The 23,945-nt window shown below is 59.5% G+C and overlaps 3 protein-coding genes across 6 annotated transcripts; all 3 read right to left on the minus strand.

The window, feature by feature from the left end:
• Window positions 1–306: 306 nt before the first annotated feature.
• GNB3 (G protein subunit beta 3) lies at window positions 307–7,749 on the minus strand. 4 transcript variants are annotated; one of them, XM_061205698.1, is made up of 11 exons: window positions 7,670–7,687; window positions 6,554–6,755; window positions 6,227–6,313; window positions 5,911–5,949; window positions 4,132–4,238; window positions 3,980–4,043; window positions 3,700–3,862; window positions 3,549–3,615; window positions 3,252–3,453; window positions 1,709–1,925; window positions 307–917 (listed from the first exon to the last, which is right to left on the minus strand). In XM_061205698.1, the coding sequence occupies exons 3-11, from the start codon at window positions 6,281–6,283 to the stop codon at window positions 811–813; spliced, it is 1,023 nt and encodes a 340-aa protein (XP_061061681.1). In that variant the 5' UTR covers window positions 6,284–6,313; window positions 6,554–6,755; window positions 7,670–7,687; the 3' UTR covers window positions 307–810. The 4 variants fall into 4 exon arrangements, with proteins under 4 accessions (XP_061061681.1, XP_061061682.1, XP_061061680.1 ...); XM_061205699.1 differs by lacking the exon at window positions 6,554–6,755 and having other exon boundaries at window positions 7,670–7,749; XM_061205697.1 differs by lacking the exon at window positions 7,670–7,687 and having other exon boundaries at window positions 6,554–7,653.
• A 1-nt stretch (window position 7,750) lies between these two features.
• Window positions 7,751–18,080, minus strand: P3H3 (prolyl 3-hydroxylase 3). Its single transcript, XM_061205695.1, has 15 exons — window positions 17,322–18,080; window positions 16,293–16,445; window positions 15,742–15,940; window positions 15,530–15,661; window positions 14,916–15,052; window positions 14,432–14,521; window positions 13,320–13,372; window positions 13,133–13,200; window positions 12,896–13,020; window positions 10,233–10,334; window positions 9,808–9,958; window positions 9,467–9,584; window positions 9,315–9,390; window positions 8,432–8,572; window positions 7,751–8,280 (listed from the first exon to the last, which is right to left on the minus strand). The coding sequence occupies exons 1-15, from the start codon at window positions 17,817–17,819 to the stop codon at window positions 8,125–8,127; spliced, it is 2,199 nt and encodes a 732-aa protein (XP_061061678.1). The 5' UTR covers window positions 17,820–18,080; the 3' UTR covers window positions 7,751–8,124.
• Window positions 18,081–18,911: 831 nt separating this feature from the next.
• On the minus strand, window positions 18,912–22,312 carry GPR162 (G protein-coupled receptor 162). Its single transcript, XM_061205696.1, has 4 exons — window positions 21,446–22,312; window positions 20,548–20,737; window positions 19,797–19,954; window positions 18,912–19,493 (listed from the first exon to the last, which is right to left on the minus strand). Exons 1-4 carry the CDS (start codon window positions 22,310–22,312, stop codon window positions 18,942–18,944), a joined length of 1,767 nt encoding a protein of 588 aa, XP_061061679.1. The 3' UTR covers window positions 18,912–18,941.
• Between the last annotated feature and the right edge of the window lie 1,633 nt (window positions 22,313–23,945).

Below are 23,945 nucleotides of genomic sequence, written 5' to 3' on the forward strand. Positions count from 1 at the left end.
TCTAGACTTTTTAGCTTTTTTAGGCCTCTTACAATCTGATTCCTTCTCAACACAACCCTCCTGTACAAACACACACATATGCACCAAAGGCAGGCAGTGGGGAACCGTTGTGCACAGCCCCATTCGCAGCCTCCTCCTCCTCCTGCCCCAGCTCAGGCCTTGCCCATGAGGCTTGGGCTCCTGCCTCCACCCTCCTTTCTGCCCACAGCTCTCTGGTACCCAGCCTTTATCATTGCACATGTAATACTTTATTACTTAAGTGGGACCTGCGTCTGTTTGGAACAGAAGTGGGGTGGGAGGCAAACATCACAGACATACCAGGGCACTACTTTATTGCCAGTGCTTTAGGAGAGGCAAGAAGGTAGACAAAGGAGAAAGTACGAAGAAGGGGGCCAGGACCCTAGTGGTGCCAGAGCCATAGTCACGGGGCTGAGGGCCCTGCGCCACTCGGGTCTAGACAAAGGTGGTGGCTCTGGGTGGGGGGGAATCCTAGGGCCTGTGGCCTCAGATGGGAAGCCTGCTAGGCCTGCCAAGGGTGGAGGTCCGGGGGTCCGTTGTCCTTGCTCATTAAGGGAGAAGCTGTCAGGACCATGGAGAGGGGAGGCCATGGGAGGAGATGGGGCAGTTCCCCACCCATGTCCCTGGTGTTGCCTCCCAAAGGCACGCTCCCCGTACTCCCCACGCCCTCAAAGGGGAAAGCTGGGCGGGAAGGGCGGCTGCGGGGTAGAAGAGAAAATCTTAAAGAAATCGGGCAGGGGAGAGGGCAGCCGAGTGTCTTCATGGCCTTTTACCTCCCCTCCTCCAGCCTCCTCAGTTCCAGATTTTGAGGAAGCTGTCCCAGGAACCAGTGGCCACAGCCATCCCATCAGCTGTGACCCCCAGGCAGCTGACCCTGTTGTCGTGGCCAGAGAGGATGCCTGAAGAAAAGGGAGAGGAGTCAGCCTGGCAGGGAGTGTGTGCACACAGGGCCCCTAGGTTAGCTAGGCGAGACATCTGACTAGAAGAGGGAAGAGGATTAGCCCTAAGGGGCGGGCCTTCCATTGAGGCCAATCTCTCTGTGTAGAACCTGCGGTGGGTGAGGGGAGGGGAGGGACCTGGGAGGGCTGGACAGGTCAACGTGCCGGGAGAAAAGCAAGGGCACTAGAAAATGGGGAGGGCTTCCAAATGGAGACTTAGGCCCCAAGAGAAGTGACTTGCCCAGGGCCACTCAGAAAGTAAGCAGTGGAATTAAGATTTGGATCCTGACTCTCTGGCCCAGTGTTATCTTCACTGGGCACCTGGCCTCTCCCAAGAGAAGAAGCCACACTATCTGATTCAACTTCAGACCAGGCCAGTCCTAGAGAAGCACCCAGGTTGGGGTCAGGGCCATCAGGTCACTCTCCATCCCCTTAACTCTGTCACTCCATAGTCCCTGAGCTGGCCCTTCCCTTTGGTGGATGCCCCTGAAACCCAGCACTGACTGGACATTCAAGGCCCCCAGGTCTGGGGGTGACTGGAAGAAGCTCTTCTGGTGGGAAGCAGCTATGGCAGGGGGCAGTGGAGAAGGGCCGATTAGAGCAACTTTGCTTTGAGAGAAGGTGGTCCTAGATTGGGAAGCAAGGGGGACTGGCTTCTAGGGGTAGAGCTCAGAGTTACCCAATAATTAGGGAGCAGTGGTAAGAGGGTCCCCACAAGGGGAGCGAGGTGGCCGTGGTGGGCAGGCTCTTACCCACTCGCTCGCACTTCATGGAGTCCCAGACGTTGCAGTTGAAGTCGTCGTAGCCCGCAAAGAGCAGGCGGCCGCTGAGGGAGAAGGCCACGGATGTGATGCCGCAGACGATGCTCTCGTGGAAGTAGGTGGTCAGCTCCTGGTCTGCCCGCAGGTCAAACAGGCGGCAGGAGGCGTCGTCCGAGCCCGTGCAGATGGCCTCTCCGTTGGGGAAGAACTGCGGGTACAGGTGGCCAGGGGTCAGGACTCAGACCTGGGTAGCCCGCTGCCTTTCCTGCCCTCTCCCTCCCTGCTCCTGCCCTGGTGGCTCCAGGCCCAGCTGTTTCCCTCAGCCTCTCTGGCCCCCGCCCCCATCCCTTCCACCGCCAGCACGGTCGCTCTTCACCGCTGACGTTTGTCACATGCCAGCTGCAGCCGGGCTCCCTACCCCCTTCCCTGCTCCACAGTATTTCCACGTTGCAGGGGAGAGCACGGGGCTGAGGGAGGGTGGGCAGCGTGCCCAGGGTCACATGGTCAGAAGGGTGGAGGCTGTCCCAGACGCCAGCGACTACAGTCGGCTGGATCAGCGTGCAAGCACGGGGCCAAGTACAAATGCACGTCCTGAATCTCATCATGAGGAAACGTCACGCAACCCGATGGAGGGCAAGTCTACAGAAAACTGGCTTGTACTCTTCAAAAATGTCCACGTCACGAAAGACAGAGAAAGGGCATAAACGGTTCCAGTTTAAAAGAAACTGAAAAGAGAAGGCAAGGGAATGCGATCCATGTTCCTGGACAGAAAAAAACATTGCTATTTTTCAGATAATTGGTGAAACTTGAATATAGACTATAGTACTGCGTCAATTTAAATTTCCTGATTTTAAGAATTAGACTGTGGCTACGAAAGAGAACGGCCTTGATTTTAGGAAGCACACACTGAAGTATTTAATGGGTAAAGGGGCAGGAGGTCTGCAACTTACTTTCAAAGAACCCAGGGAAAAAGTTAATGACAAAGCGTGTCTATACCTACATCTAGGTGTGTGTGTGTCTGTGTCCGTCTGTCCATCTATCCCTCCCTCACTCTACAGAGAGGGAATGATAAAGCAAATGTGGCAGAAAGGTAACAGTGAATATGGGTGAAGGGTAGATGGGAGCAGTTTTTGTTACTCTTGCAACTTTTCTGTAAGGGGAAATTATTTCAAAGTGGAAAGTTGAAAGGGGCAGAGGCTTCCCTGGTGGCGCAGTAGATAAGAATCTGCCTGCCAATGCAGGGGACACGGGTTCGAGCCCTGGTCCGGGAGGATCCCACATGCCGCGGAGCAACTAAGCCCGTGCGCCACAGCTACTGCGTCTGTGCTCTACAGCCCGCGAGCCACAACTAGAGGAAAGCCGGCACGCAGCAACGAAGACCCAGCGCAGCCAAAAATTAATAAATTAAAAAAAATAAAATAAAAGTAAAGGGGCAGGGGGCTGCAGGAGGGGATGAAGGCTGTGTGTGTTGGAGGTGGAGAGGTGTTCCCGGGAGTCAGAGAACAGAGGGGGCGGGGGTGAGGGGGCTGCTCACGCAGATAGCATTGATGTCTGACTCGTGGCCCGTGAACGTCTGCCGGCAGGTCCCCTCCCGCACGTCCCAGAGCTTGGCGCTGGCATCACAGGCCCCCGAAATGAAGAGTTTGAAGTCAGGGGACACGGCCAGGCTCATGCAGTCCCCCGTGTGTCCCACAAACACAGTCTTCTGCTGCCCGGTCTCGATGTCCCACAGAGCACTGCGGGGGGGGGAAGGGAAGGGGAGGGGGTCACAGAGAAAGGCCCGCACAGAGGTGCCTCCCAAGCCCCAGCACCCACAGCGCTCGGTCCTCACCACGTGGTGTCCCCGGAGCTGGTCACAATGTTGTTGTCGTCCAGGAAGCGGCAGCAGGAGAGATAACCTGGGGGTAGTTAGGACAGTGCCCTGGCTGCTGGCCGCCCCCCGCAGGGCCGGGGCTTCCAGGGACCCTCAGTCTCTCACTCACCTGTGTGAGCAGAGAGCTCCCGGCTGACCTTGACGTTGCCCTCCCGGGATTTGAGGCTGTAGATGGAGCACATGTTGTCCAGCCCCCCACATGCCACGAAGTTCCCCGACGGGGCATAGGCACAGGTCATGACCCAGGAGGAGCGCAGCGGGATGGCGTGCACCTGCGGGGGGCGGGGCAGCGGGGGCCTGCGCTGAGCTCCCAGGTGGAGAGCAGAGAAGGGGAGCAGGACGCCCCCAGGAAGGAGGGTAGCAGAGGGGCCGGGAGACAGGGCTGGTACCTTGTTGGTGGTGTAGGTGTCCCACACAATCAGCTTCCCGTCTTGCGAGGCACTTACCAGCAGCCTGGGGAGAGAACACTCGTGCCACCCAACTCTCCTTCCTGTGTCCCCCTAACACCCACCCCCGGCCGCCCACGCCTCTTAAGCCTCACTTGGAGTCGGTGGCCCAGTGCATGGCGTAGATCTTGGCCAGGTGTCCCCTTAGCGTCCGCCGTGTCCGCATCTGCACTCGTCCCACGACCTCTAGGCCAGACACCAGCTGCAGGAAAGGGAGCATTAGAAATCAGGGTGAAGACTTCCCTGGCAGTTCAGTGGTTAAGACTCCATGCTCCCAATACAGGGGGCACGGGTTCGATCCGTGGTGGTCGGGGAACTGAGATCCCGCAAAAAAAAAAAAAAAAAAAGGAAATCGGGCGTGAGCAGGGTGCATGCCCACGCGTCAGTGTCACAGCCACTGATCTGTACAAGATTCTGTCACGTGCCAGGCTCGGGGTCAGGGCCCCAGCCTCAGAGTTATCAGGCCCTGCCCCGCAGTGGCTTAGACTGATGCGGAGACAGACACAGGCATGTTGCTAAGGGTTTAACCACCGCCTCTCCTGCGTGGGCTGGGGGAGGAGGGGGAGGGGGAGAGGGGGATTTGTATCGTGTAAATAGTACCACCTTGACCAATTCAAGCTGCCAATGTGAGACCACCACACACGGACTTGGGAAGAGATGCACACATTTGGCTGAACCCAGCTGCTAGGAGCCTGCCCTCACCCACCTCTGCTGCACGGCCAGCTCTCACTGGATACGCAGAGCAGCTCCATGGCCCTGAACTGCACCTCCTGAAACTTGTAGTTCTGTGCCCCTGAAACTCCTTCGACCTTCTAGACTTAGGCTGGGGCTCCAGGGTCAAAAGACTTGACTTGGGGGCTTCCCTGGTGGCGCAGTGGTTGAGAATCTGTCTGCCAATGCAGGGGACACGGGTTCGAGCCCTGGTCTGGGAAGATCCCACATGCCGTGGAGCAACTAGGCCCGTGAGCCACAACTACTGAGCCTGCGCGTCTGGAGCTTGTGCTCCGCAACAAGAGAGGCCGCGACAGTGAGAGGCCCGCGCACCGTGATGAAGAGTGGCCAACGCTCGCCGCAACTAGAGAAAGCCCTCGCACAGAAACGAAGACCCAACACAGCCAGAAATAAATAAATAAATAAATAAATAAAATTAAATTAAAAAAAAAAGTCTTGACTTGCCATTTACTTGCTTTGTTATCTCAGGCAAGTTACTTAACCTCTCTGAGCCTGTTTTCCTCTGAGCCTGTAAAATGAGGTTTATAGCACCTACCTTATGGGGTTGTCATGAAAATGAAATGAAATTATGTATTTAAGCAACATAGCCCAGTGCCTGGCTCATGTTCAGTAAATGTTTACTCTTATTATTAACATTTAATCCAATGTAAGATGCCACCAACTCTAAGAAGCACGATTCTCACAAGGATCACTAAGAAAGAAAAAATGCTGCGAATTATAATTGTAAGGCATCGATTGTTGGATGCATCTCAATTTCCGAGACGTCAAATTGTGAAAAAATGCATCTGAGAACTGACGAACTTCAGTATTAGACAGCTAGTACCTAGAGTCGCGAAGCGCTTCTGATTGACAAAGCCCTACCCCTCTTCATCCTTGCCACCCCGCGAGGGCAGGTAATCACTCTCGCTTTATGAACAAGGACAGGACAGAGTCTGCCTCCTTAGTCTCCGACTCGGTGCCTGGCCCAGAGCAGACCGACCTCGCAAAATGTCGAATGAATGAATTCATGTCATTCCTCACTCCAAGGACACGCTGTACTAGAGCTTGGGCACCAGGCTGTGGCTGGTCAGGGGGCTCCCACCCCATCCCCTCCCCTCCCCACCCCTCCCCTCCGGCCCTGTCAGTGGGACAGGAGCTCTCACCTCTGCCAGAGTAACATCGGCACAGGCTTTCCTGGCATCCTGGGGGGAAAGCAGACATCAGGGGACGGTAAGGGCAGGGTGTCGGTGGGGGGGGGGTGCGTGAGCGTCTGATGCGGGTGGGTTTGGGGCTCTAGGGTTTGGGGGCGCCTCTCAAATATGAGATCCAAATTCAGGAGGTCTCTGGCGACTTCCAGGTCAGGGGCCTCTCGGGTGTCACTCAAGGATGAATCCAGCCCTCTTCCCCCGCAGGCCACACTCCCACACGGGCCGGTCCCTTGTTTTCTGGGGCTCCCTGGTGGGAGGGTTCTGGGGTTACTGCAATCTGCTTCTTGAGCTGCTCTGCTTCCTGCCGCAGCTGCTCCATCTCCCCCATGGCGGACGGGTTGAGGGGCGGCTCCGGCTCCTGCCAGGAATACGGGGTGGGTGTAGGGGGATCCCCACGTTTCTGTCTCTCACATCCCACACCGGACCCCTCACGAAGGCTGGAGCCCACTCCCCAGACAGGGAACTGACTGGGTGGTCTGCACCCCTCTCCCCGCCCGCCCCTCCCCGTGTGGAGTCCTGTGCAGCCAGCCCCGCGCTGGCCCAGCCCTGCCTGCAGCCCCCAGCCCCAGAGGGCAGAGCCAGCCCAGCTCCCTCTTACTTGGGCTCTGACTGGACCTCGTTAGGCTTCCAGCTCCGGTTCCCAGGCGCCTCCTCACTCCCTCAGCTGCGACGCCCGCCCGTCACCTGCCCCGGCTCTGCTGCCAGGGGAGCTGGCCTGGCCTGGCCCCGACTGGGGGCGGGGGGCGGGGGGGCACTGACAGGGAAGGGTAGGGCCAGCGACGTCAGGCAAATGAAGTCAGCTGGCCGGGGTGGGGGGAGAGGACAGAGCGGGAGGCGTGTGGCTTCCGAGAGGCTTGGGCCCAGCCCAAGTTGGGGGGTGGGTGGGTGGGAGCAGGAGTGCAAGGCTCTACGGAGAAGCAGCCCCCCATAACGAGCCCCGGAGGGAGGAAGGGGTGCGGGTGCTTCCCCGGCCAGTCTCCAGGCAGAGAGCAGAGCATCAGGCCCCATGGGATTAGAGCAAAGCTGTGAGGATTAAGGGCTGGGTTTGGGAGGGGTGCAAAGGAGCAGCACGACCACAGCTCTGGGGGGGGCCCCCAGGCCCTGGCCCCCACCAGTGGTGATGATCTTGGCAGTCAGGGCCTAGCTAGCAACCAGTCCAGGAGCCAGAGAACGAGGGTGAGAGACAGCCCACTGTCAATACCCAAAACTGTGTTCCTTAGCTCAGGGTGGGGCGCGGAGAGGGCTACGGTGAGTACGGGGAGGGTGTAGGCCGGAGCTGAGATTAGAAGGGACTGATCTGGATAATCCTTCTTCTGGACAAGCCCCAACCAGCTGCCCCCAGGGTCTGATCCTGGGGGAGAGGGGGAAGGTCCGGGGGCTCCAGAGAGGAGGATGGACAGGCCTGGCCCAGCTCTGGGTGGAGAAAGAATGGCAAGTGGAGGGCAACCCCGTCCCCTGCTCCCATCCGGGGCTGGGCCCACTGCTGGCCCCCAGGACTCACAGGGTCCTGCTGGGGCTGAGAAGGCAAGAACCAGAGGGACGAGGCTGCCCGGAGTCCCAGGCAAGCTCAGAGAGGGAAGACAGGGCTTAGAGTAGGAGGCCCAAGGAGCAGCTGTCAGGGTTAGGGTTCATGTGCATGAGGGGAGCAGGTGGCCGAGATTTCCCTGACAAATCACAGGCTGGAGAGGCCCTGCCTCTGGGAGGCCCACGATACCTGTCCTCCCTGGCTGGTCACAGCCTCTCCACCCTCCAGCCGCCACGGAAACTGCTGCGACACACTTGACTGGGCCCCGGCTGAGGGATCTTCAGGATCTTTATTGACAGACGGGGAGCGGGCAGTGGGGTGATCTCCCTCTCATCCTCCTCATTTAAAGCAGTCGGGCCCTACCCCCTGCCGTTTCTTTCCACGGCGGCAGCATCGCGTCTTCTGTCTGTCCTGGGGCTGGAGGTCCGTCAGCCGGGCCCAGGCCTGGCTCCCCAGGCTAGTCTGTGCAGCGTCCTCTGAGTCCAGGGCTGCACGGCCCTTGTGATCCCCAGGCCGGCGGGCGTGTGGGGACGGACAGCTCGCTGTTCTGCTCCTGTCACATGGGGACTTCTCGGGGGTCTTGGCATCAAGGCAGACCCCCCACAAGTCAAGAGGCCACATCCCCAAGGAGCTGGCTCAGCCCCTCACAGCTCCTCTCGGACCCGAGGCGGCTTCCCAGCCTTGTCCTGGACCCGCTGAAGCCTGTGGCTGGGGGGTTCTGGGGCGGGGTCTCTGCTGGGCATTTCTTCTCCCTCCTCCTTCTCTGGCTCCTGCAGTAGCTCTTTGGCTTCTGTCCACTCCTGGGGGCCGTGGAGAGGAGGGTCTGGCCTGATCTCCTGCATCCACCCTGCCCCAAGGACCCTCCCTGGGTCATCCCAGCACCCGCGCCTTCCCCGTCAGCCTGCCCACCCCTCACACGGCTGCTCCCGCCTCCCGCTCGCTCCTCCTCACCTCCTCCCTGTGCTCAGGGGCCCACGTGTGCCACAGCGCCAGGGTGCAGCGCCGCCCCCGCGTCACGGCCCACACGCCGTGGGGGTTCTCCACGCCGGAGCTGAAGGCCACGAGGCGCCCGCAGCGAGGACGGACCTGCGCCTGGCGGGCGATGGCGGATTCAGCTCCAGGGAGAGACCCTCGGAAAACCTGGCCCTGACTCCCTGGAGTAGGACGGGGGTAGGGGGCCCAGAGAAGGCAGCTCTCTTGCCCACCACTTCCCCTCCTTAATTCAGGGGCAGTCTGGGGGCAAATGGGAAATGGGCCTCCACTTGGGGAGCACAAATGCCAGACTGAGGCTAGAGGAGTTGGAGCCAAAGGGAGGAGGGACCTCCGTCCGCCCCAGCGCCCTGACTTCCTGGCCAGGTGCTGGAGGTCCTTTGTACCAGGTGTGAAGCCACCTGAAGGCACGAGCGCAGTACCAGACTCTGGGTTCTGGGCATAAGGATCTTGAGGACACTTTTCCACCCCAGAGAGAGCTTGGATTACAGGTGGTGAGCAGAGAAGGAAGTAACTGGATAAGGCAGAGCAACACACAATGAAGAAGCTCTGCTCCGCTCCTCCTACTGACCCTAGCCCCGAGCTTTTACCTGGAACAGGGGCTTCGGGTCCTGTGCTTCACCCGCCCTCCTTTAGGAGGGCCTGGAGGGGCCCCTTGGAGGTCTCCTGGGAGGGGCTAGGAGAGCCCCTGAACAGACAAGTGGTGGGAGGAGCTGGGGAGGCCAGGGAAGGAGAGGGCTAAGGCGGCCCCAGCCATTTCCCTGCATTTGCCTCTGGGAACCTTCTGTTTTGAATCCTGAGCCCACAGCTGGGCTCCCTGTCCCCCGCCCCAGCCCCCATTTACCGTGACGGTGAGGGCATTGGGCTCTGTGAAGAACAGGTCCCCGCCCTGGAAGTCATCGTTGAGGTAGAGGAGTCCGCTGGGGAGGGAGGAAGACAGGAGGCGGTGAGACCCCCGCCCAGGCCCCCCTGCCTGACCCCTGGAGGGCCGCCCACCTGTAGTCTCGGTAGGTGTAGGCCGGGGGCTCCCGCCAGCACTCCCCGGTGTCAGGGTCCAGGACACAGTTGTCTGCATGCACCGGGTGGCTCAGGTCCATGCGCTGCGCCTGCTCTCCTGGGAAGCGAAGGGGCCTGGTGGGCGCCCCGCTGCCCGGTGCCCGCCCACCGACACCCACCCTGCAGCTCCCGGGTCATAGCCGGGCCCGGCCTGGGCAGGGGAGTCAGTCCTCGTGCAGTGAAGACCGGGACGCACACGGCTGGGGCTCTGGAAGGTGTGCAGTGCGCCGGCCCCGAGGGGCCCCCGGGGGGGGCGGAGCGGCAGGGCCCCTGGCGGTTACCTTCTATGGCACTACGGCACACCAGGTGGGTGAAGGAGAGGTGCAGGGGCCGGTCCGGGGAGAAGTAGGCCTGTGTCAGGCTCCGCACGCGCTCGCTCACCTCCAGAAGCAGCTGGGCGCCCTGACTGCCCACAGCCCCAGCCCGGGCCAGCTGCCAGCAGAGAAGGAAGGGCCGGGAAGGGGGAGGCATTGGAAGGGTGGCCCCTGACCCCGCCCCACTTCCACTGCCCTCCACCCACGGTTTGGGGGCGCCCATCCGCCCAACTGCTCCATGACGGCAACCCGGGCCCCTCGGTCTGGAACCCCCTCCTCAACCCTGGGCCGAGGACTCGGCTACTCTGGGTCCCGGGAGAGCCTCCACAGGAGATGCCCGGCCCTCTTCTCCAGTTCTGGCACCAGGCCAGGGCCTGGGGGCCTCCTCTCACCTGGGCGGCCTTGAGCACCGTGAGCCCCTCGAAGCGTTCGTGGGGAGTGTGTGGGGAGCGGCGGCCCTGATAGCCGGACCTGGCTCCAGACTCAGCCGCGTCCTAAGCAGGGAGGGTGTTGGCTGGGGAGTCACCCTCCCCGGCCCCGGGCTATCGCCCACCTCACTGCCCACAGGGCCACATGGCCTTCCCTCCAACCCTCCCAACTCCCTGGAAGAGGCTAGAAGCTCCCGGAGTTCTCTGAGCTGCTGCCCTTTCCCAGAGAACGACTATCTCCGCGTCTGTGTTGTCACTCCTGGTAAAGATCTGGAACCCCACTGTGCACAGAACTCTGGAGAGCTTCCTATAGTGGGGAAGGGGCCCTGAGAGGTAAGGACAGCTGCGGAAGGGGGCAGGAGGGGCTTGATCACTCATCCCGATGGGCCGAGAATAGGGGAGTTTCTCTGGAAAAGGACGCTGGCAGGAGGTTCGACAGTCGGGACAGGTCCTGGCTGACTCGAGGTAGGGACATGGCATCAGCCACGGTGTCTCTCTTCTATCCCTTCTCACCTTACATGCTCTTGGAGAACTTGATGCTAAGTCCCAGTTACCCGACTGCCTACATGACTCTTATCAACTGGGGGTCTCCTAGTATCTGAGTGTCCCTTTCCTGACACCTACTGTCTGCTTTTTCTTTCTTTTTTCTATTCTGTCTGCTTTTTGAAACTCAAGGTACCACTATCTAATTACCCCATATTTAAGCCTCATCTCTGAGAGGTTTATATAGAGGCTACCTGGCCACTCAAGCCATCTAACCCTCTATTCTTTTATTCATTCATTCGTTCAGTAGGCACTGAGCACCTACTATGTGCCAGGCACTGTTCTAGGCACTGCGGACTCAACTGTGAACATGAAAAGTTCCAGCAGGGTTTATATTTTGAGATAATAAACAAACAAACCAGATCAATTCAGACGGTGGCAAGTGTTACATGGAAATTAAAGCAGGGTTACAACCCCGAGAGTGCCCTGGCAGGGGTCAGGGGACAGCTAAGTGATGAGGTGACATCTAAATTGAAACCAAATGATATGAAGGAATAGCTGAGAGAAAAAATGTTCCAGGCAGCAGAAATAGCAAATGCAAAGGTCCTGGGGCCAGAATGAGTTTAGTGTAATCAAGGAACAGAAAGGTCTGATACTTGGGAGTTATCCTTGACTCCATTCTCTCTTCATCTTCCACATAGATTTAGTTCTCAAATTCTCTTTCTTTGATTTTCTAAATATTTCTCATCTGTACCCTCGTCATTCCCTTGAAATGAGAACCTAACCTAGGGCGGCGGCCCTCTTGCAATCATCCCAGAAGCTCCCCCTCACTTCCCTCTCCCGCTGCATTCTCCAAACTGCCACCAGAGGGAGCTCCCAGTCCTACAGGATGAGGACTCCAGACCCTGCCCTTGGAGGTTCTGCAGGAAGACAAAAGTCCACCCCTCCTTAAATCCTTCAGTAAGCCATCCACAAATAAAGTCCAAACTCCTTGGTAGGGTACAGAGGCCCTTCCCCATCTCTCCTGTGCCTCCACCCCTACACCCCTCTGGATAATATACGGCCTGATGTTAATAGCGATAGATCATACTATTTCCACATTCTTCCAAGAGCTTTACCATGTACTAACTCATTAACCCTCACAGCAACCACAGCAACCCTACAACATAACCGCTGCATTTAGCCCCATCTCATAGAGAGGAAACTAGGCTCACAGATGTTAAAATACATTGCCCAAGGTCACACAGGTAATCCCTGCTGGGACTGGCCCATGTTCTTAACTCCTGTGCTCCACTGCAGTTCCCAGAAAGAACAATAACCCCCCTTGTTCTTCTCCCTTGCAGCCTGACTTTCCTTCCCTCTCTGTTTGGTTAACTCATCCTTAAGATTGAGCTCAAATGCCAGCCCCTCCGGTAAGCCTTCCGTAACTTTGCATCTCGGCGCGGGATCCTAGTTCCCCGACCAGGGATCGAACCCATGCCCCCTGCAGTGGAAGTTTGGAGTCTTAACCACTGGACGGCCAGGGAAGTCCCTGGATGAGTACCCTGTACAGACTTCTTTCATCAAACTCACCACCCACTCTGATTATGTCTCCATGCCTGATTCCTTCTCTATACACCGAGCTCCCAAATGCTCGGTCTGTGTTCATCTACCTCTCCCTGGAACCTAGGCATTTCCAGTATACAGCAGGGTCTCAAAGAGCGTGTGTCGAAGAAACGCTAGCCCAGAGTGAGACTAGAGCTTCATAAAATGGCAGACTCAACCTGGTGAATACAGATCATCCCACCCAATCTAGGAGGGGATGCGATGATGGAGAAACAGCCTGCATGTCTGCCGAGCCAATAACTGAACTCTCGGCCAACCAAGGAATCTTCACCTGCACACTCACCCTTTCTGATGCATTTATGCTTTGTATTTTGTTCTTCCTATCAGTTTCTCGCAAAATCCTTCTGTAAAATGACCAGCCCATGTCAGCTAAGTTAAGAGGAAAAGGAACTTGTCCCCAGCGGGGAGGCAGTGGTAAGCACAGTCCCCGCTGGAGAGTCAGGGAGGGCAGGACGGGGGGCAGGCCAAGAGCAAGGGGTCAGGCAGCTGTGCCAGAGGGTCCCCAAGTAGCGGCAGTGCCCCCCCACAGGTCTTCTCACCTTGGCCAGCTGCAGGAGCACCCCGCACTCGGCTGGGGTGAGCAGCCCGTCCAGCACCGCTCGCTCCGACCCATTCAGCTGCTTCGCGTCCTGGGTCAGGGTTACCCCCTCCAGGAGGAGGACATCTGCAGGGGAGGGACAGGGCCGGGGCTGAGGGTCCCCTGAGGGCAGGCCCAGCAGTAGCTGGCAGCCCCCAGCCCCTCCAGGCTCCTGTCTCCTGCTGTCCCAGGAACTCACCCTTCCAGTGAGTCAAGGGCTTCGGCTGTGGAGGCTCATGGTCCCACGGCCTCTTCTCCCGATCCTCTCTCAGGGGTGAGAGACACGCTCAGCGGACGCACAGGCCAGTCCAGACCCATCTTCCCCAGGACCCGTCCCTCCCCTTCCAGCTCAGGCCACGGCCCTCCCACCACAAGGCACCTCCTACCTGAGTTTTTCTCTAAGGGCCTCAGGGATGAAAGCTGCTGGGGTCCAGGGATCCTGGGACAGTCAGGAAAAGCGCCATCACCCATCAAGTCCACCCCTGAATCCCTGACGGTAGACCCTGAGCTACCACATTAAGGTCCTCCTGCTTCCAGAGGGGAAGGTGGAGGTGGAGAAAGCCCTGGACTCATTGTCGGGAGCCCCGGGCACTGGGCACTGGGCCAAACTCTGCAATAGTAATGATAATAATAACAACAACAACAACTTACGTAGCACTATTTGCCAGGTGCTATTCTAAGAGCTTTATACATGGATGTGGAATTTATCATTTAAAGTTCACAATAGTCTTATCAAACAGGTCGTAGTAATGTGCCCATTTTGCAGTTGAGAGGACTCTGAGACACAGAGACGTAAAGTAACATGCCCAAGATCACACAGCTGATAAGGGACAGAGTTGGGATTTAACCAACGGTTTCCAAATAGGGAGATTTGCCCGTTAGGGGACGTTGCAATGTCTGCAAACAGTTTTGATTGTCATGACTCAGGGAGTGCTAGCGACACCTACTGGGAAGAGACCGGGTAAGCTGGCCTACACAGTCCTACGTTGCCTGGACAGCCCCCTTCTCCCAGTTATGAAGTATCTGGTCCAAAATGGCAATAGTGCTAAAAAGGTTGAGGAAGCCTGCCTTATGCTGTAGCACTAGTGAGAATAACCTCTGCCCTTTAGTTCCCTCTCACAACTACAACAAAGAGTAAGAAAAGCAGCAGCAACAGAGCTTTCTGTACTTCGGAGCAAGTGACGTGGCTTCAACAGGGCTATGAGATAAGTGTGATGTTCCCATTTTACAGGTAAGGAAATTGAGGCCGAGGCAAGTGAAGGTCCAGAGCTTGTTCGTAGCAGAGAGACCAACACTTAGGCCTGCATGACCCCAAAGCCGCCCTTAACTACAGGCACCTGCCTCTGTCCCTGCGACGCTGGGACACAGAGTCCTCTCCAACCTTCGAAGGGTTATGGAGAAATGGGAAACGCTGTTGGGAACGGATGTGGCACATCCACATAGGACATTACTGCTGTCCCCCTCCTGGGGGTGGGTGGGGAGCTGTGGGGTCACTCACGGGGTCCTTGAAGCTGGCCCCCAGGTGCTCCACGGCATAGTAGAGCTGTCTCTTCTCCCCCAGGGATCGAAGGACGAAGCGCTGGATGTCCTGGAGAAGGGGGAGTGGGGGGCAGGGAAGTTAAGGCTGGAGAAGAGCAGGGGAGCCCGCAGGCTTGGCTGTGCCCCTCGGTTCAACCCTCCTTCTTCAGCAGCTTCAGGGTGTCGGGGCTCAGACTGGGGGTAGCGTGTGTGTGTGTGTGTGTGTTGTGCACATGTGCACTTGTGCATAGGTGGGGGCAGGCAGGGGTGAGGTTAATGGAAGAGGGCTGGGCTGGTGCTTGGACTCAGAAGGAGAGCCTGCAGTGGGGAGCAGGGAGTGGAGACAGAGCAGATGCTGGACTCGGGGTCGCCTTTGGCCAGAATGGGGGGCGGGATCCAGGTGACTTCTCCAGTACACCTGTTTGATTTCGGGCTACCTCATGGCGGGAGTGTGGAGGGGCTACCTCTCTTGGCCCGAGGCCAGATCTCGGCTCTCCCAGCTGGGCCTGGTACTGGTCCAGAGCTTTCCTGGCAGCCTCATCCTCCGGGTAGAAGAGGAGGACGCTCAGCACATTTTCCACAGCCTGGGACAGATTCCCTACTGGAGACAGAGAATAGTGTGGGGGGGGGGGACCCAGAGACCGGGCACCGCTGTGATCCCTGGGCAGAGGCAAGAAGCCAGGGGGACAGAGGCAGAGCCGGAGGAGGTGGTCTCCCAGGGCCCCATCCCACCCAGCTGACTGGCTCATCCACTGCTTCTTTCCAAAGCTTATTGGAACATACCTGAGCTGTGTGGGCAGAGTTCAGAGGGGAGGAAGAGAGGAGAGAATAAAGGAAGGTGAGAAACAGCAAGGACAGAAGGAGCCCTGTGACCCATCTCCTGAGCTTTCCACAATGGCACCAAAGGAGAGCAAGAGTCCTCCTGAGGTGGTGGTCCCCATGGAGCCCTGACCAACTACAGATGCAGAGACAGACGGAGGGATGGAGGGATGGGGCTCAGGATACCATCAGAGACAAACCTTCACTCTCCCCATTTCCAACCTCAGTCACCCCCAGGGCGCACCCTTCCCCCACTGACCCTGAGCGTGGGCCTCGTGCAGCCGCCTCAGCTGGCTGGGAAGGAAGTCTGGGACAGGGAAGGTGCGACCAGGACGTGTGGCCGTGTCCTCCACACAGCGCTGCCGGCACTGCACGACCCCTATCCAGTGCCCTGCGGGGGACACACGTGCGCCACTCAGCCTGTGACGCGCCTCCCCTGGCACCACGAGGCCCCGCGCTCTAGCTCCTTACCTGCGATGGCCTCATACAGGCCTCCCTGGCTCCCGGTCCCCCCCTCCTCCTCTTCCGTCTGCTGCTCCTCAGGCCCCTCGCAGCCAGCCCGGCAGCTCTCCACCTGGGCCAGGCTCTCCTGCAGGGCCTCCTCTAGCCAGGGCAGTGCCAGTGCTGCTTCCTGGTGCCCCAGCAGCTCCAGGCCGGTGTCATAGGCTGCCTGCTGGGGAGGGGAGTGGTCAGTCACCTGAAATCCTGGGGCAAGGGTTGCCAGACTAGATGGGGAGGGAGAAAGAAGGGGAGGGGTGTGGGTCTCATTTGGGGCCTGGACTCCAGGTCCCAGTTCACCTTGGGGAATACAGGGTGGGCCTCGGAAATCCAAATGTTAGAACATGGGACTTTGTGAATCTCAGGAAGAAAACTAAGTCCCAGAGAGGGACTTCCCATCAGGGTCACAGAGGACGGTACCCAGATTTCCTGATGCCCGGCGGACAATGCACAGTCCAGCGAGGCCTGTGTATCCAGCCAGTCAAAGACTGGGGGCGGGATAGGGGTCGTGCTGAGGGTCTCACCCAGTATGGGGGTGTCTCCAGGTCCCGGAAGCTCTGGGGCCGGACCCCGGACATCCGTCTGTACTTAGCCATGTCCTCTCGCATCTGAAGGTGCATTGGGTTGGCCACAAAGAAGGTGTGCGCTGCAGCTGCTGCCAGGTCCAACTTCTTCAGCTGAGAAGCGGGAAGGATGAGGGAGTCAGCCCTGGGGTAGGGGTGTCAGACTCTGCCTCCTCCCCAGCCTCCCCACCCCAGACACACCTGGCACTGCCCCAGAGCCTTCTGGAAGACTGGTAGGTGAGAACTGCCCACCACCCAACCTCCAGACCCCCAGTATGCTGGGACTCTCAGGAGTCTGGTAGCTACGGAAGCGGGGTCTGCAGACTGGAGTGGGTGGGATATGGGCAGAGGGACCTCGTTGGGGAGACAAAGTGGAAGTGATGGCTAAGCGAGGTGCGGAAGTAGAGGTGACCCGAGCGACCAGCAAAAGCCGCAGGGCTCTAGGACCCTGAGCTGAGGTGTGTGTGACCAGCGCCCCCCTTCCCCGGCCACGTAGGCATTATCAGGCAACAGCGACCGCACCAGTAGCACGCAGTGTCCATTGCCCCTGGCCCGCTCCTCCTTCTTTCCCGAAGCTCCCTCCTGCCCCGAGCGAAGGCTCACACTCACCCCCTTACCCGCCCCCATGCTCTCTCTCCAGCGGCGGATCTCAACCCTAATCCTCCCCCTGCATTCCTGGGAAGAGGCGGCTGTCACTCCACGTAGGTCTCAGTAAGACTTTCTAAAACTCCAGGCCCCTGCCCTCCATCTCCGATCTACTTCCACCCCGCCGCATGACGCCCATTCCAACTTCGCTCCCACTCTCCCAAGGCTGTCCCTCGGCGGCCTCGATGGGTGTTTGTCGTAGTTTGATAGGACGGACTCCAAAGACGAGGTCCTATCCACACAGCCCCACCCGGGTCCGGGCGCTGGCTCGCCGCCCCTCCCGGGAGCTGGAGGAGGACGGCGGCGGGGCCGGGGAGGACCCCCGGGGCCCGGGCCGCCGCGCACCTGGTAGTAGGCCCTCTGCAGGTAGTTGTAGGGCTCCCGGCGGCGGAAGGCGTCCTGGAGCGCGCTCCCCACTCGGAGCCGCGCCGCGCCCCCCGGACCCAGCCTCCGCGCCCCGCACTGGGTCAGGCACTCGGCGCGCCGAAGTGCGGCGCGGATGAGCAGCGGCTCCCAGGCGCTCCGCGCCGCTCCCGGCCCGGAGTCGGGCCCGGGGGAGGCGGGGAGCAGGGCGGGGAGCGCTGCCCCCGGCTCGGCCGCGCAGCGCGCCCCGCAGTCCCGCCGCGCGCGGCCCAGCGCCGCCCGGCTCCGCAGCGCCTCCCGCAGCAGGGCCACCGCCGGCGCCCAGGCCCCCGCCGCGTAGGCGCGCAGCCCGTCGGCGTAGAGCAAGTCGGGGGCCTGGGGGGGCGCCCCCGCGGACAGCGGGGCCAGGCCGGGGGGCTCGGGGGACCCCGGGGGAGGCAGCAGCAGCAAGAGCGGCAGCCACCGGAGGAGCCGGAACATCGTGCGAGAGCCGCCGGCCGGCTGCAGGAGGGAACTGCGGGAGCCGCGAGGAAGAGGGAGGAAACGGGGAAGGAAGAGGGAGGGGAAAGGAAGGAGAGATAGAGAGGAGGGAGGAGAGGAAGAGAGGAGGAATGAGCGGCGCCGACGGGAGCTGATGGGACCGAGCCCCAACCCTGGGAGAGGCCCGGGTGAGAGAGAGCCAGGAGTCAGAGGACGCCTGGCAGAACGCGGAGAACGCGGGCTTTAGGACAAGCGGGGTGGTGTGGACCAAGAAACAGACCGCGGGGAGAGCAGGGCAGACGGCCGGCAGTGGAGCAGGCCTGGTGCTCTGAAGACAGCCTGAGGAGCCTCTTAGGACCCCTGACTCCAGCCGCCGAGGCCCAGCGGGTGGGAAGAGCTACTGCGTCTGCGTCCCCCTCCACTCTTGGGTCCAGGAAAAGGAGCGTGGATGCCTCCCACAAACCGGCACACACGCACTTTTGGACAAAGAACTTTCGAATGCAGCAGGGAGGGGGGTAAACTCCAGGTCTGTGACACCAAGTCTGCTCAAACCCTTTCCTGCCCAGAAAGTGCGCTCATACAGATTTGGGAAAAGGAGGAGCGCTGAGGCATGGGAGATAGAGACATCCTCTAAAACCACCTCCACAGATCTCAACGAAGATCCTTCAAACCCCAAACCAGCAAACTCAAGTGTCTCCCTATGTCCTCCGCCCTCCACACCCACCTCCTGCCCAGCCCAGCCCAGCCAAGCCCGAGGTGCTCTCATAAGGCCATCTCTGTGAATGTCTGCATGTTTGTCTTTCTCCGTGTGTATTTCTGTGCCTCTGTCCAGTGTGCCTGCTCTAGTTTGTCTTCTATGAGCCATTCCACCCCCCAAGCCTCTGACCATCCCCTTTGCCACCACAGCACACTGGACACAGAGGTTTCCATGGTGACACTTCAGACTTTAATACATTTTGCTAGGGATGATGGAAGGTGAGTCAGGCATCTGGTCACTTGGATGGGAGACAGCAGGGGTTCCATCTCCCCAGAGTCTGGAGGCAGCTGCCTCAGGCTCAGGGACAGAACTAGGTGTTACCCACCCAGGCCCCACCCACCCAAGTCCAGCAGGCCCACTCGGGCTCACAGGGTCAGCTGGGGGAAGATGGGGTTACCTGGGTCCCAAGATCCTCCCCAAGCTCTTGCACTCCCCTCACCTCCTGTCAGGGAGCAGCGTCGCCCTGCACTTAGCCCCAAAGGAAGTCCAACGACTCTGCTATCAGGGGACCCAAGGGAGAGTCGGCGGGGTGAGACTCCCAGCGGCCTGGGCCGGCGAGGAGAGGGCCCTGGTGAGGCCGTCGGAGATGGCAAAGGTGTCTCGTCAATGAAGGTGGTGATCTCCTCTCGGAAGAAGCCTGGACCCCGTGGGGGTCCCCCACCTGACCCCAGAACCCCGCCCTCCAGGAATTGGCGAAGGCTGGCCAGCCCCCCACCTTCAGCCTCCTCCTCCTCCTCCTCATCCTCCAGCCTTTGTCTTTGTCCCAGGTACTCAGGCGGGCCCCCTAGGGCCCGGCTCTGGGCTGGGAGGACCCGGATGTCATCAGAGGATGACCACTTGTGCAGGAAGGAGCCAGGTGCCCGAGGAGTAGGGAAGATGTTGGTCTCATCATGGGACAGGCGGCGGGACAGAGGGACCTGGGGAGAGGAGCAAGTAGACCCAGGGGTGCTGCCGGGACAAAGGGGGTAGAGGCAGGAACCAAAGTGGGGACTCTGCAAGATGGCTCCACCCCTTACACTTCTGCAAAACATCCTCTGATGGGCAAACCTGGTTCTGAGCGGTCTGAAGGGGAGCCTCCCTTGCCATGCCTTCCTTTCACCTACTCCTCATGTGCCCTGCAGGCTGGGGCTAGGGAATAGGGGGTCGGGATGGATAACAGAGACTGGAGAAAAGTAGTGAGGGGATACCCAGAATAGGAGGTGTACTGCCTAGTCCCATACCTGTAAGTAGTGGACCCTCTCAAGAGGGGGAAAGAGCATGTGCCTTCCAGGCAGCAGCTTCACTTGGGTAGGGTCCCTGCCCCCTGGTCCTGTGGCCCCATTGGCATCAAAGCGAACTTTGCACACTCGGCCATCTGCATAGTCATCACAGCCCCCATCTAGGAGAAAAAAGGGGCAGAGTGGTTACAGGCAGGGAATACCCACTTCCCCACCCCCTTTAAAAGCTCCCACCCCCTTATAAGCTCCCCAGAGAATCCTGTTTCCATTAGTCTGTAAGCTCCAAGAGGAAGACAAGAGTGGCCAACGTCTGTTGCATTCAGTGCTGAATCCCTAGCGATTCATACATATAGACACACTTATCTGAAACAGTTACCCCTGGCCCCCCAATCCCACGCCAGGAGCTGTCCCTGTAGCTGGGGAGTCTCTCTCAGGAAGCTTAGCTTTCCCTTGGTTCCACAGCCTTCCTTTATGGTTGTGTTAGTTCTCTGGACTGTTTCTTAGGCTCGGCGGAGGCAGAGCTGGCTAGCGTGGCCTTCGAGGGGGAACAGACACCAAGAGGAGGAAGCAGTGGGTGTGCATCGGGGTGATGATTGGGGAGAGGGGAGCCAAGAGTCAACCCAGGGGCGCTGCAGGTTCTGTCCAGCAGGGGGCACTCCAGGGCAGCCCGTCCCCACAAGGAAAAGGGCTGGTAGAAAAGGGCAGGAAAGGGAGCCGACGCCTAGGAAAGCGAAAGCCCAGTCCCTCCTCTGACCGTCGTCGCCATCCTCCTCGGACATGATAGCGACGCACTGCTCCCACACCGTGCGCACGTCGGCGCGGTAGCGCTCGCAGGACCAGATGAAGGAAGGCAGCAGCAGCGTCTGTGCCATGGAGCACCACAGCACAGCCAGCACCATCCAGGGGGGAGCCGAGTCCGACTTCAGGGAGAAGAAGCTCACCACCTGGCAGGAGGATGGAGAGTGGCCCCGGGTTAGGGACCAGAGCCGAGGGGGCCCACTCGACCCCAGATCCGACATCTTAGTGCAGCCGGCGGGGGGGGGTGGGGTGGGCAAGAAGTCAGGAGCGGATGGTCCGGATCACATAGGGTCAGGACAGAGGCAAAGTTGGAGGTGAAGAAGGTTGAACAGAGGGGAAGGGATTGACTCAGAGGAAGATCAGGAGAGAGTACTGGAGAGAAAGCCCAGGGGTCCAGAGGGAGAGGAGCAGACACTGTACAGTAAACTTGAAGACAGACAGAAGTAGGGACTAGATGGGGATGCAGGAAGCTGGGCGGGGGGTGAACTCTCTGGGGTTGCCACCCAGGGGTGCTCAAGACTCTGTTGTATCCAGAGGGAGTTCGGGAGTGGAGTGTGGAGCTTGGCAGCTGGGTGATAGGTCTGGGGGGCTGAATAGTGGAGCTGCAGGATAGATGATGGAGCCAGAGGACAGGGAGTGGGACGGAAGGATGGATGATGGAGTTGAGTACTGGTCACTGGAGAACAGGCTACGGAGCTGGGCTAATGGGAACTAGGAGATGGATGATGGAGATGGGGGTTCACAAGTGGGGCTGGGTAGAGGAGAGGAAGATGGATGATGGAGTTAGAGGTCAGGTGTTCATGCTGGGGTCTGGATATTGGAGAGAGCAGGTGGAGGGGGAGCCCCAATCTCACCAAGATGGGCACCCCTGTGAGTGAGTCATAGAGAAAGACGATGGCGCTGACCAAGTTGGTGACCTGCAGGGATGTCTTGGCCGACTCGGACCCATCCAGCGAGGACCGCCGCTTCCCTCGGGCATCCTCCACCACAATGGCCGGCACCTCAAAGGCTGGCCGGGTGCCCAACACCCCTGGCCCACCCCCCTTGGCCCCACCCCCAGCCCCCACTCTCCGCGCCTGTTGAGCCCTCCGGGGCCGGGCCCACAGCGTCTGGTAGAAGGTGATGGCCACACAGACCAGCCCCATGACAATGCCCCCAAGTAGCAAGAGGCTGAAGCAGACGCCAAAGCCGAGGCCAATCTTGGAGACTATGAACTGGCAGCCGCGGGCGTAGTAGCGCTCGCCGTTGTTGTGCCAGCCAATGGAGGGCAGTGTGGAGAGGATGAAGCTGACCATCCAGATGCCCATGACAGCGTGCAGCGCCTGCTTCTTGGCGTTGCTGAGGCGGTAGTTGACGGGCCAACGCACCATCCACATGCGGTGGTAGGAGAGCGAGGCGACGGTGAAGCAGGTGGCCAGGGCCAGCGTGTAGTAGGTGGACACGAACACCTTGCAGATGCTCTCGTTCCAGTCATAGTCGGAGGAGGCCTGGCGCCGGAGCTGCACCACAGCGAAGGTGGTGAGGGGCACGGCCGCCATGAGGATGTGCGTGCCCGCCAGGAAGCAGAGCAGCAGCTCCAGCGGCTTGTGCTTTTGCTGCTTGGCCGAGATGCTGAGGATGATCCAGGCGTTGGCCAGCAGTGCCAGGAGCCCGCAGGCCAGCCAGGACAACGCGTTTGAGCGGAGGGAGGCCTCCTCTGCCCCCGCCCCACCCCGAGCCATCCTTCGTCGGTCCCCCCACCCCCCCTTGAACTCTTGGGGGTGGGGGCTAGGTCTCACCCAGGAGCCCCACTCACACGCACCCCCATGATGCCCACAGTCCTTGCCCTGGAGTGAGGCAGGCCGCCCCTAGGCCTACCCTAGTGCTCAGCATTGCACGACTGACCCAGCTAAGGTCAGGTGTGGAGGGCAGGGCAGGGGACTGAGGGTCAGCAGAGGTGGTCCTCCGCCTCCATGCTGGGTGGGACCCTTCCAGAAGTATCCCTGTAGTTGATGGAGGAGGCAAGCTGACCGCTCTCCCAACTAGGAGGCTGGCTGGGAAGCCCTGGTCCCCATGTCAGGACTTCCAGCTGTCTTCTGCCTCTGGTGCTTGGCCAGTCAGGGGTCTTCTGGATGCCTCAAGGGGCATGGGGGCGGGGCTCAGCCGCCTGGGCACACTGCAAGGGAGAGATGAGGTGTGGAAGGGGCGGAGCAAAGGTTGGGTCTAGGCTGGTCTCCAGCTGGCACCCAAGGCTCCCTTCTCTTGAAATGATAGAAATGACTGGTTACTAGGGGTCATGGGGTCATTCGGAACATTCTCCTGCCTTAAAGCAGTTGGTCAAACACCCCACACAGATGAGAGCCCTGCTTTCCAGACCTCCAGGAAAGAAGGTATTCTGATCTCCTGTCTCCCATCCTTCGTCAGCCATTTTTCCTGCTTCTGGCGCTCCCGGGTCCCTCTTTCTGTCCCCTGCTCAGCACTCCTCAACCGCTATCTTCACATCCCTAAATCTCTCCTCAGAGCTACCATGGCAGAGGCAAGACTTGTTTCTTGTTGAGGGCTCACTGGAAACTGGGATATGGTATTACAGCCATTCCCCAACCTTCCAGGCTGCTGGGTCCAGGGGTCCAGGTGCTCAGTTGCATCTCCCCAAGGCTGCATGATCACCCGCCCACTCACCGGGTATCTGGGAAGATGGGAGAAAGGAGGCTGGGACCGAGGCGGGGGTGGGGTGGGGTGGGGGATGGCAGGGAACCCAAAGGCAGGGGAACCACTGACATCAGAAGCATCCAGAAAAGGAAAGAGGGGGAACTAGGGGGAAGAAGGAGAGTTTGAACAGAAGAGAAGGAAAGAGGGGGCAAAGTGATAGTATTTGAAAATAGAAGGAAAAGCCAAGAGACCCCTGGAGAGGAGGCTTTGGGGGGAGGTGAGGGGGGGATGGAGGGAGGGAGCAGGGAATAGGGAGGCTGAGAAGAAAAGCCCAGTGTTCAACAAGGTTCGGACTCCCTCCACCTCATAGACCCCCACTCTTTCCTCCCCTGCCCTGAGCCTCAGTTTCCCTCTGATTGGAAGGAAGATGTTCTGGATTTGGTGACTCTGAGCTTCATTGAGCCCTGGGGAGGGGTTCAGAGGAACTCGGGTGAGAGCCTGAAGAGAGTGGAGGCAGGAAGGATGGGCATAATGGCTTTGGGGTAAGCGAGGTAAAAATGGGGCACATCAGTGGTAGGGTCTGCTGCCTGTAGCAGACCCTTAGACCCTTGCCCTCCCCAAGAGGTCCTAGTCCATCCCCCACCTTTGTCTTCCCTCGGAGCCCAGTACACCCTAGTTGCCATGGCAATGGCCAGCTAGAGGGAGATGGAGGGAATCGGTCAGGAG

The sequence above is a fragment of the Eubalaena glacialis genome, chromosome 11 (genome assembly GCF_028564815.1).
Source record: "Eubalaena glacialis isolate mEubGla1 chromosome 11, mEubGla1.1.hap2.+ XY, whole genome shotgun sequence".
Taxonomy (NCBI): domain Eukaryota; kingdom Metazoa; phylum Chordata; class Mammalia; order Artiodactyla; family Balaenidae; genus Eubalaena; species Eubalaena glacialis.